General features: G+C 34.5%; 2 protein-coding genes across 4 annotated transcripts; both read left to right on the top strand.

Annotated features, from left to right (window-relative positions):
• The first annotated feature begins 5,201 nt into the window (after nt 1–5,201).
• LOC104819363 (calcium-dependent protein kinase 3-like) lies at nt 5,202–7,625 on the top strand. 2 transcript variants are annotated; one of them, XM_010549394.1, is made up of 9 exons: nt 5,202–5,520; nt 5,587–5,873; nt 6,020–6,163; nt 6,255–6,398; nt 6,481–6,596; nt 6,690–6,848; nt 6,932–7,059; nt 7,142–7,241; nt 7,327–7,625. In XM_010549394.1, the coding sequence occupies exons 1-9, from the start codon at nt 5,273–5,275 to the stop codon at nt 7,390–7,392; spliced, it is 1,392 nt and encodes a 463-aa protein (XP_010547696.1). In that variant the 5' UTR covers nt 5,202–5,272; the 3' UTR covers nt 7,393–7,625. The 2 variants fall into 2 exon arrangements, with proteins under 2 accessions (XP_010547696.1, XP_010547697.1); XM_010549395.2 differs by having other exon boundaries at nt 5,204–5,520; nt 7,356–7,625.
• A 494-nt stretch (nt 7,626–8,119) lies between these two features.
• On the top strand, nt 8,120–11,984 carry LOC104819364 (transcription factor DIVARICATA-like). 2 transcript variants are annotated; one of them, XM_019203196.1, is made up of 4 exons: nt 8,120–9,081; nt 10,286–10,795; nt 11,561–11,809; nt 11,894–11,984. In XM_019203196.1, the coding sequence occupies exons 1-3, from the start codon at nt 8,714–8,716 to the stop codon at nt 11,622–11,624; spliced, it is 942 nt and encodes a 313-aa protein (XP_019058741.1). In that variant the 5' UTR covers nt 8,120–8,713; the 3' UTR covers nt 11,625–11,809; nt 11,894–11,984. The 2 variants fall into 2 exon arrangements, with proteins under 2 accessions (XP_019058741.1, XP_010547700.1); XM_010549398.1 differs by lacking the exons at nt 11,561–11,809; nt 11,894–11,984 and having other exon boundaries at nt 8,123–9,081; nt 10,286–11,013.
• The last annotated feature ends 193 nt before the right edge of the window (nt 11,985–12,177 follow it).

The following is a 12,177-nucleotide window of genomic DNA, read 5'->3' on the forward strand; positions in this document are numbered from 1 at the left end:
CGCTGAAGCTGTGGCGCATGACGTCGTGGAGAAATGACAGTCTCCTCGGCGGGCCACCGAACACGTCGACGAAATCAATGTCGGAGTCATCTGTGGTCAGGTTACCCAACGCAGAACTCGAACTCGAATCTAGAAGAACACTCTTCATACCGAAGTTGAGATCGAAATGCCAAAATCGGCGGGAAAAACCGGAACAGAAACTGAAATACCTACGCATTCAATCGAAACTTTTTCCCTGTGATTTTGTATTTTGTTTTCAGGCTCTTTTTTTCAAAGGAATTCAATGGAACAGAGAGAGAGATGAATTTTAATAACATAATTCTATTTATTTAATTATTTAATTACAATAAAGTTATATTTTAATTATATATCAATCAAATTAAATAAAATACATCCTAAGTTTCTCGTTCACTATTTTTATAAAAAAATCATATGTAACAAACATAAATTTTCATATATATATTTTAATATATAAAATTAAAACAAAAAATAAATCTTTATGTAAGAAAAGTAAAAATAATTCTGTTTTTCATGGTTTCATATTATTCTGAAAAAGATAATGGTACTATTTTATAGAAAGGATTTTAACAATTTTTTTTAATTTATATTAGTAAATTCACGTAAAAACATCCAAAAATGATTACAAAGTAAAGACATTTGTTTGATGCATAGGTTTTTTTATTAAATATATTATTATAATATATTGATATGAATATAGTAAAACATTTATATAGATTATTTGTTTGATGTAGGAGATATATATATATATATATGATTAAATCACTGTAAAATTAATATTATATTGTGTGGATTAGGAACATAAAAATGGTGAGAAGATAAGTTAATAACAAAATGATATTATTATATATTGTAGTTATTATTTATTTAAAAAATGTTTAAAATTGTTATGAAATTTTTGGATAGGTTGAGTTTTGTATCTATATAAAATCTTCGTAAATAATGATGTTGGTGATTTTATATGAACTTCTTTTTAAAAAATGTGATTTTAGGCAATTTTTCTTTTTAAAATGTTGAAAACTTAATCTTTTAATAATAAGTGGAGATAAAATTTTAAAGTTATTTTTATAACGTGGAAATCCACAACTACAATTTTCAAAGTAAATAACTACAAAGAGAGTGAAGTCCAATGTATAAAAGGCATAAATAATTTCAAATAAGACTGTCAACGATGTGTTCTTTCCTAGATCTCTTGTTCCGAGTGATTTGTATAATAAACTCGTGCAAATATGCATAAAATATGATTCGACTTGATATCTCTTTAAGTCTAACTTATGGGTTTCGGTTAAAGTTATATACAAAACAGAGCCAATATCTTTAATTGTTGATAATAATTGGTATTCCAATAATATATACAACAAAAAGTATATCTATTTTAAAATCTAATGATATGTTTTTTTTTAATTATCTTTGGTGGTTTGAGAAATCTAGTAGATATTATTTTTTAGTCAACTATAGCATGTCATAGTATAAATATATAAAAAAATTCACTTTGGGAATATTACAAACGTCATCGTCATTTTTTTCAATAATAATACTTTCTGTGGAACGATACAAATGTTATCATCCATTAATTTATATCAGTTATTGTGTGATAGAATTTTAAAATTTCTGATCAAAAATATATTCCATCATATATTTTTTATTGTTCTAAATATTATGAAATAAGTTTGTTATTTTGTATAATAATAATAAACATATAAATAAATTATATGTAGAATTTATAAATAAATTCATCTATTTACCGAAAGTTTTATCTATGTGATTCTCTTTCTATTTTTTATAGTTTTTTCTGTTTGATTTATCTATTTTTCCTAGATATTTGAATTTCTTTTCAAAGGTAAAAAAAAAAATCTCTATAATTTTTTCTCAAAGATTTTATTTTTTATGAATTTCATCTAAATTAAAAAAACATTCGTGATGTGTTTTCTAATTTTATAAGATTAAAATATTTATAGATAAAAATTCATGATGAATTTTGTTTTTGAAGAATATTACTAATTTTCCAGTGAAGATGAAATTTTATTATTTATAAGTTTTTTTTAATTTGTAATTTTTATTATTCATTAATATCGTATTTATACTAAAAAATATTTTAATATCTACGGATATCAAAACAAAACCAAATTTTAAGAAAAAAAGAAATCAATGATATCTATTCATTTCTGAATTAAAAAAATAATATTTATAAAATCTATTATAACTATTTAAAAAATAATATTCATAAAATTCCTATCAACATGTTGTATATGAAATGAGGAAAACCGGTTTTTGAACTCTTTCGCGTGTTTGCACAGTTCAGACATTTTGGGGAGCGGTTTTCCATTGATCTTTGAATGTGTTTCATGAGAAAATCGATTCTCAAGTATCAAATAAGTGACGGTGACATATTTACTAATCATGAAGCTTTTCACGAACTTTCAAAGTAAGAATTAAAAGAGAAATGCACAATGCATGGAATTAAAAATAATTAAATGACCTTAAATTTTATCATTTTTTTATTTTTTTATTTTTGGTTCTTAAGATCACTAAATCACATCAACGTTAATATAAGTTAGAAAATAGATTTTTTTATTAAGTTCTATTATAATGGATAATTTAAATAGGGTTTTTAAATAAAATATTGGTTAACTTGACTAACTTATAAAGTAATAATATTTTATAAATTTTTTATGTTAAAACTTTATTATCATGATGTGATAAATTTTGTTGATATTAAATTAGGAAAAAATAATATAGAGTATTTATTTGATAAAAAAGAATATATTTGTGTATTAGTTTCTATTATAATGTTAAACTATTTTAATACAAATTTGAATTATTTAGAAAAGAAGTAAAAAATATACGTGGATATTATTAAACCAATGTAAATTCAAAAAACTGTCATTTAAAAAATTATGTTAATATACGTGGATCTGCTATTATACTTTGAGTGTCATTTCTCCTCACCCCCCTTTCTATAAAAAAAAATTACTCAATACTTAAAAAAAATAACATTCATCTTTTTCTATTTCTCTATTTTTTTTTTCTAAACTTAACCTTCCATAAAAATTTTGTAGGAAAATGTTCCTACGAGATATATATTTTTCTTAATAAAAAGAAAAAAATTCACATTGAATAAGGGAAACCATCATACTTGTACAAGTCATAATAACGCCAATATCTTCTAAACCAAACAATGTGTCTAATGATATACCCTTTGGTAGAAACTGTAGAATGGAAAAGGGGGAAAACTTTTTTAGAGTTTCGGCACACTCACTCCACTTTGTTGTATTCATCCTTCTATGTACCTACAAAAAATGCAGAATTCCAATGATAGGATTGTTATAATTTAATTCATTTTATTTGAATAGTTCATTCTTACCTTGAAAAAGTTATTTTCAAATCAGAAGTTGTGAAGCATATAGAAATTGAACCGAAAAACTTAAGAAAGAGTTTAAAATATTGCCTCGAATAAAAAAACTGAAGGTTTTGATAATATGTATCAAGTCTTAATATATGTTAATTATTTTCAAAATTTTCATATTTAAACTTTGGTTAATGGAGTATAACCTGAACTTTTATTGTTATTAGCCAATGTATGCAGAGGAGAAGTTGAAATCTTGAGTAGAGGTTTTCCAAGATTCACACAGTCCATTGCAAATGCACCTTTTCAAAACATCACGGTTCAAAAATTTAAAAAAAAAACTTCATAATTAAAAAAAAAATGGAGCATTTGAACCCCTGAATATGACTAATTGAATGGTAAAGGGATATAATTATGCTTCAAGACTCAGAAACATTTTACTCACGTAATTAGATGGATCATACCTGAAGAGCCACACAATTATCTATGTTAAGATCCTTTTGCGAAGGACTCTCAAGAAGTGAAGTTGATAATTTTGTTCCGAACGGGAATATTTAGATAGCTAACAAATGACAACTTGATTCCAAATCCAGCTGCAATTAACAAAACTCTCCATGTGAACCATTTCTTTCAATCTCGTTGATGAAGAAGGCTTGTCAAGCGTCCGAAGAAGTTGGTTCCTGAAATAGAAAATAGAAAATAAATAAATAAAACGCAATGATATTATATCAATTGGACTCCAATGCAAGGGAAAATTATGGCTTATACACTAATGTGATATGACATCTGCGATCAAATCAATTAACATGGGTACTGATTTTGTTTTTGTCGTTTAAATAGTAAGAGAGAAGAGAGAAATTTTATAATATGCAACGTATATGTTATAACATTTAATGAATCATTTATTTGTAAAGAAATAATTATATTTTTATAGGAAAGTGGATAAAAACTTTGAATGTCATACTAATATCTAATTGCCGTTGGAATATGAAATTTTTTTGGCCCTTCGTTTGCCCCATTCTCTAACAATCATCAATGTAGTGGACTAATACATTTACCATAATAATAAATATGGTGTAGTTGGTCAATGAATAGCATGCGTTTTTTTTTTCATTTTATTAGTGGGTAATGAATTTTTTACCACGATTTTTTGGTATATTTTTATTTTATTATTTATTTAGATATTTTGAGATGCCACATAATACCATATAAATTAAATTCCAAATAAAAGATGCCACATGAATGATGAGGTGGCTTCATGAAAAGTCTTCAAACACAATTTTTAATATATATAGATTTTAATTAAGTTTTTATAATATATGTCGTTGTTGTTTTGATGATTCAACTCACATTATAATTCGTTCGGTCCGTTTTTGGACATTGAATTAACAATTGCAATTTATGGATACTGGATTCGTATCCTAGATGTTTGGCATAATCAAACAGTAGATTTTAGGTTAGAATAAAGAGTAGTGTTAAGAAATTACCTCATTTTAACAATTATAAATCTGTAAAAAATTCAGAATATGTTTAAAAAATGGTATAAAAAAAGGGGTTACGAAGAACACGGAGAAAAAGTGAATTTATGATTTTTTTTTCAATTACAATATAGTTAGGATTTGAAAATTAAATAAATAGAAAATAAATAAACCAAAAAAATAAATAGAAAATTCTTATGCTCTTTCTGTGCAAGGTCCGCATGTATAGTTGAGAGTTTTAAATGAAAAATTTAAATATAATTTAATTTTAGTAAGTACTAAAGTTTTAGGATTTTTTTTGGATTTGTAGACCACGAATATTTATATAAAATGACTGCGATTTAAAAAAAAAAAAAATTAAACAAAGTCCAAAGGGTTCTTCATGAAGCTCATGCTGGATCTGAGAGAATCTTTTGACTTTGGGTGAGGGATGGGGAACAAGCAGAGCTCATCCGTCTGGCTGCTGGAGCCGTCGATGAAGAAGGACTTTCGCAAGTCTTATGAGGTGGTCCGTGAGCTCGGGAAGGGTCCCTCCGGCGGCACCTTCCTCATCACTCACAAAACCACCAAACGACCCTTCGCCTGCAAGTCCTTCCGCAAGTGCTTCCTCACCCGTTCCGACAACCTCGTCAACGTCCGCCTCCTTGTCGACGTCATGACCCGACTCGCCGATAAAGGGTAAGCGCTTCGTTTACCCTTTACTGGGAATACCCTTGGGCTTTGATCATTGATCGGAAAGTGTAGGAACATCGTGAAACTGCACGAAGCCTGTGAGGACAGACGCTCGGTGAATCTGATCATGGAGCTGTGTCGGGGAAAGGAATTGTTCGATTGGGTCAAGGATCAAGCGCATTACTCGGAGAAAACGGCTGCGAATTTGTTTAGGCAGATAGTCGCTGTGGTGCGTGACTGCCATTCCGTCGGCGTGATGCACAGAGACTTGAAGCCCGAGAGCTTTCGATTCTTGAGTGAAGAGGCCAATTCCCCATTGAAAGCCGTAGATTTTGGTCTCTCCGTCTTCTTCCAGACAGGTATTACCATCCTCATCTATTCAGAATGTGGTTCTGATAGACCCCCCCGACAAGGGTCATGTTTCGCTGTTCTGTTTTTGCCAAACATGATTGTGAAATCCGATTCCATAGCGTGTCTTGTCACTGAGATTGATAACTTGGTACAGGTCAGATCTTTAAGGATCCAGTTGGAACCAAATCCTACATCGCTCCAGAAGTTATACTTAAGAAGTATGGACCGGAGGCGGATATCTGGAGTGCTGGAGTGATTCTGTACGTGCTTCTCTGCGGCTACCCGCCTTTCTCTGGAGGTATGATTCTTTTCTCGTTTACATTTGATTTTCGTAAATGTCTTCTCTTTCGATTTCTCATCGATCTTTCTCTGTACATCTGCAACCAAAGAGGACATATACGACGCCATTATCCGCGGACAACTTGATTTTTCAAAAGACCCTTGGCCTTGCGTATCCGAAAGCGCCAAAAGTCTTGTGAGGAAAATGTTACAATTCGATCCCAGAAGGCGGCCCACGGCTAGTGAGCTGCTAGGTAAGCCAGACTCAAACTATTATCATCGGTTCTGAATCGATATTTCTTGTGGAAAACAAGTGATGAGCCATTGGTACTGCAGAGAATGAATGGCTGAGAGAGGACGGGGTGGCGTCTGATGACCCGCTTGACATTACCATTTTGTCAAGGATGAAAACATTCCAGGCCACGAACAAACTAAAAAGAGTAGCCCTAATGGCAAGACCGAAACGATAGCTGAAAGCTGATGATTGTCATAATCTCGCGTTCTCTTGTTCCGAGCTCATGCCGTGTTCTCCTTTACATTTTCAGGTTATTGCAGAGAAGCTTTCCGAAGAAGAACTCAAGCATCTTAAGAAGATTTTCGAATCTTTAGACAGTGATCAGAGTGGGAAGATCAGCCTGGAGGAGATGAAATCAAAGTTGAGTTCTACCATGAAAGAAGCTGAAATAAAAGACTTGATGGAAGCTGTAAGTCATGTATATATATAGATACGACATACCGTTTCCTAGAAAACTGAGGTTAAACTTGTAGAGATGACGGAAAATCTCAGGCTGATCTCGATGGAGATGGAATGGTAGACTACTCGGAGTTTATATCAGGCACAATCGATATCAATGGGATAAAACTAGAGGACCACTTCCAAACTGCCTTCAAATACTTTGACCACGACGATAGCGGGTAACAATCATTCGACGGTTGTGTTTCTGTGGGGCTGTAGAGACGGCTTCTTCATCCCTCTGTGTGTTATACATATATATAGGCACATAACCATGGAAGAGTTGGGGCGAGCCCTGAAGAAATACAACATGGGGGACGAGGAAAGCATCAAAGAGATCATTGCTCAAGTTGACACCAATAACGTACATCTTCTCCTCACGTGTTAATTCCTCCTGTCTTTCGGGATCATATCTCGTTCTTGAACCAACTCAGACTTCCTCTATTCAGACATTCAGGCTTGTGGTTGTGTCAAACAGGACGGAGAAATCAACTTTGAAGAATTTGTTGCTATGATGAAGAAGCCAACCTAGACATTGTGAGATTGATCGGCTAAAGCCGAGGCTGCACCTTCTCCTCCATTTACAGGCCATTCTGCTTCCTTTGCTTGAGCCTAATTAAACAATGATACTATTTTTGATTCTATGTACTCTTCTTGTAGTAAGGTATCCATTGGGTTATATATATATACATATACATATATGTATTTGGCAAGCGAAGATAATCGGGTTTTGGTTCGGATTTGATTATTTCGATTTTAGAAAAACGATAACCGTTCGGTTTTTACATTAAATTCGATTACATTCGGTTCGGTTATGATAAAAATATTCATTTTCTTAAAGGAATTTACGGTTTTTCGATTATTTTTTTATTCAGTTCGGATTCGGGTTCGGTTTTCCGGTTTTAAAAAATTCATAACCATTCAATTTTGCATCTCATTCGATTCAATTATGGTTATATGTTATTCGGTTCGATTATTTGGTTATTAACCAAATAAGTCTCCTTTAGAAACAGATGGTTTCGATTTTGGCCTGGTGGGTTCAGTTGCAAATCAACCAAAGCCAAACTGGTGATAGACAGGTGACAATAATAACGTTGAAGTTGACTTAGAAAGGGTTTTATAATAACGTTTTAAATATGAGATTTAATTTTAGAAAGTGGTAAAGTTTAGTATTTTTTTGGGGGTTGTCCAAAAAAAAAAACACAGCGAGCCTGAGCTGTGAAAAACTGTCGTTATCATATGGTTAAGTCTTAACACCGTTTTCCTTTGAACATCGGCAATGGAGATTTGATCTCTCTCTCTCTCTCTCTCTCTCTCTCTCGATTATGCTTTTTTCCTCCCCTCACCTGTCTCAATCCCTAGAAACACTCCTCAAAAAACCTCTAATTTCCTGCGAATTCGCATTTGTCTGCCGTGCAATACCCATCTCCTCACTTCAATCCCCTTTGTGGCTTCACCTCGCGACAATCCTTCTTGCTTCAGTTAGACAAGATAAGATCATCATCACTCGCTCTCCGGCTGATGCTGTCTTTTTGTCTCATAGTTCGTCAGTAGAAACTTTGTGAAGCTTTGGAGTTGAAAAAGCGGGGAAGATCCCGATTTAATCTCTTCGCGTGTTGGATTCGCTGATATCTTCTCATCCTTTTTTTTCTGATTATTCCTACGCATGCGGTGTAATCTAGATTTGAATTTCTGAGCAATTTAGTCAAAATATTAAGTTCTATTGATATTTTTTGAAAAAAAAAGATCGAATTTCGCGGAAGCGTGGGTTATATTCCACGTTTTGGGAGAGGTATAAGGTCGGTATCTTTGGAATTGTGGTGGGTTTGCTTGGAAATGACCGTGGATGAGGTCAGTGGTAGTTCTACATGGAGTAGGGAGGATGATATTGCTTTTGAGAATGCTCTTGTGAATCATCTTGATGAAACTGAGGATCGGTGGGAGAAAATCGCCGCAGATGTTCCTGGAAAAACTCCGGATCAGATCAAAGGGCATTATGAGCTTCTAGTTGAAGATATCAATAGTATTGAGTCAGGGCGTGTGCCTCTTCCTGCTTATAGTTCTCCAGAGGGTTCAAATGGCCATGTGGGTGATGGAGGAGGAACTGATAAGAAGGGTGGGGGTGACTTCAACCATGGAGGAGGTAAATCAAAGACAGAGCAAGAGCGGCGGAAAGGGATTGCCTGGACGGAGGAGGAACACAGGTGAAATTTCCTTGTGCTACTAATCTATCTGTGCTTTTCTTGTTGGTTCCATAATGATGGCAAGTCTTGATGAACTAGTGTTCCATGTGTTTTTTTTAATTGAGTTACATCTTATCCCTATTGCATATGTTTTATCTGTATGTCTGGAATTAGTAAGTGCTTTTGCTTAGATATCGGATTCTGTGGATCAACTTGGGATTAAAGCGACGTTGATGTTGATGTATTGGATTTTGTGGATCCTTGGTGAGGCACAGTTGTGGATCCTTTCAGGTTGTTTGTCCACCCATTTCCCAGAACTTGAATGAGAAATGGAAGGGCAGATTTTGGTATAGGGTAAGTGTCCTTGTTTCTCTTGGATTCTCTTCCTGCGGGAAAAAGGAATAAGAAGAATTTACTTAAAAGTTAAATTTTTATTTTGTTTTTAACTTTTGACGTGGAAATTGTTGGGGGTATGATTAGAAGCTGAGATTAGTGGGAGATGGTATCAATTTCCAGATGTGATTCGTGAATGTAATGATAAAATGAGTGGTGGATGATGTCTAGAACTGGTAGCTCTATCACAGATTAGCCATTGGAAAGCTGATGTAATCTTAAAAGTGTCTGTTTCTTGTATGAAGACGTTGCTGTGAAATCTCTCTCTAACTATGATATTAACATGTGAGCCGGGCTAAAATTTAACTGTCTACAGTAAGTTGGACAGCAGATTTTAGAAAATTTACAGCTTGGTATGGAACTAGGAGGAGGTGGTATGGGAGATTATTAGCCAAAGCTTAAGCACTTTAAAGAATCCCTTTACCTTGCTGTATCTTTAGTGCTTCATCAGTAAATTGAAATGTGAAAAGGGTTAGCGTATCTTCTATGAGAAAGAGCCCCATTTTGCTATTCTGTTTGCTTTTCTGCCATTCCATATGCGATTAGCTTTTATCAGGAAGATGAAAAATGGAACAGTTACCTCGAGTCTGCAGTTTCGTGAACGTTGCTTGGATTGCCTTCATATGCTTATTTTGCTGTTTTCATCAGAAGACTGAATGAAAGAAACTGGGTTTTGACAGATTTAATCATATCCTGTATTTTATATAAAAAGTTAGATTTCAGGACACTCTTGGGCTACTTAAAACAGTCGGGTGTATAACACTTGTAGACCACCATAGCTCTGATGGGCTCTACTTATTTCGGTTTATTTTTCTTGTCTGTCTGCAAACAGATTATTTCTTCTGGGTTTGGATAAGTACGGAAAAGGCGACTGGCGTAGCATTTCTCGTAACTTTGTGGTGACAAGAACCCCAACCCAGGTCGCGAGCCATGCCCAAAAGTACTTCATCCGTCTCAACTCCTTGAACAAGGACAGAAGGCGGTCAAGCATTCATGACATCACCAGTATCAGAAACGGGGACATCTCATCACCGCAGGGACAACTCACAGGTCAGAACAACGATGGTCGTGGCACTGTTAGTGCAGGAACCAGTTCCACAAACCCACCCAAGCAAACCGCTTCTCAGCAATCTCCAGTCTCTCCCACGTATGGGATAGGCCAACCAGTAGGAGGAGGTGGACCACTCGTCTCAGCCGTGGGCACGCCTGTGAACCTTCCTGCTCCACCTCACATGGCTTATGGTGTTCGTGCTCCTCCAATCCCTGGCTCAGTGGTTCCTGGTGCACCCATGAACCTGGCTCCATTACCATATCCAATGCCACATACACCCACAACTCATAGGTAAAGAAGAAGCTTTCGTTATGTGTAAGATTTGTAAAGAGGATAGGTGAATACTTGGGTTCCAGAGAGAGCTTAGCTTTTGTTGGATTCTGGGTTTGAATAAAAACATGATTAGTTTCAGACATCAAAAGATTGTGCTTTGTGGACAAAACAATGCCAATGGATGAGATTATAGTAGTCGGACAGGTCTTTCGTATTCACCAAAATCTCTTGGAGAATCTCTGTTTTATCTTTTTACACGCAACTGTCTCCTTGGCTATTATCTGCTCTTGTGTTTCATGTCTTCTCTAAACGTTTCTGTGTTCATGCCTTCTTCGATTCACTTATGTCGTTAAGGTTTTAAATGGAATCCAAACATATATAGGGAGAAAACATCGAACTTGAAACTACTTACAGGCGTCTGCGTTTATGAAAACGCCAAACGCACTTTGACCTCACGTGAACCGGAGCGTCTAAATTACGACGTCGAGATCAAGATATTGGACATACATATACACATGTCTGTTTGGATTGTCGTGATATTTATGACCGATCATGTAGTAAAAAACGAACTGGACGCTGTCTTGCTCTTCTGATGTCATGTGTTTCTCTCCATCATCTATGTGTTTTGCTGAGAAAAGATGGCATGGCTCTCATTCCTCTCTGTACCTCTCCCTGATCGATCAGTGAAGCCATGGTTTCTTGCCTGGACGCCTTTCTTCTCACTTCCCTCTCTACCTCTTTTCCTCTCCCTGACAGTTCACTTGGTTTTCTTGATGTTCTCAGCGAAAGAAGCGGAGAAATACATGCCCGAGGAGTGCATAGAACCGGACGCAGATTTTCACGCTAATCTCGTAGACACAACATGGTGAGCATGATGCTTCGGGTGGCTACTTTCGCGGTGACACCCTTCTAACCGGAGTGTCGTTGAGAACAGACCCTTCTTCTACGCACTCATGGGTGAAATCGGTTTCTTCACTGTGATCTGTTCAGAAGCAGCAGCAGATAGATGCGATACGAGGAGCCATCATACATGTTAGTTTGTTTGAGAGCTTTTATCCATAGCTCAAGGAAGGTGTTTTATTTCTTCCTCTGCTCTGAATGAACATGTTTTTTAAGGGGGCAGGGCAGGGGCAGGGGAGAGCTCGAACATGATATAACTCTTGAAAGGAAGGGTGAAAAATCAAAGATCCAGAAAGTCAAAGTGAAAGAACAGGTAGGATTATATATATATATATATTGTTTTTAGAATTTTATCAATAATAATAATAATAATATAATATGATGCTTTTAGCGAAGTTTTTTTGTCGTTAAACACCAAAATTGTTAGGGTTTTAATATATGTTTATATAATATATATATATATATATATATATATATATATATATATTGGTGTTTTTTGT

This window comes from Tarenaya hassleriana, unplaced genomic scaffold (genome assembly GCF_000463585.1).
Source record: "Tarenaya hassleriana unplaced genomic scaffold, ASM46358v1 Cleome3, whole genome shotgun sequence".
NCBI lineage: Eukaryota > Viridiplantae > Streptophyta > Magnoliopsida > Brassicales > Cleomaceae > Tarenaya > Tarenaya hassleriana.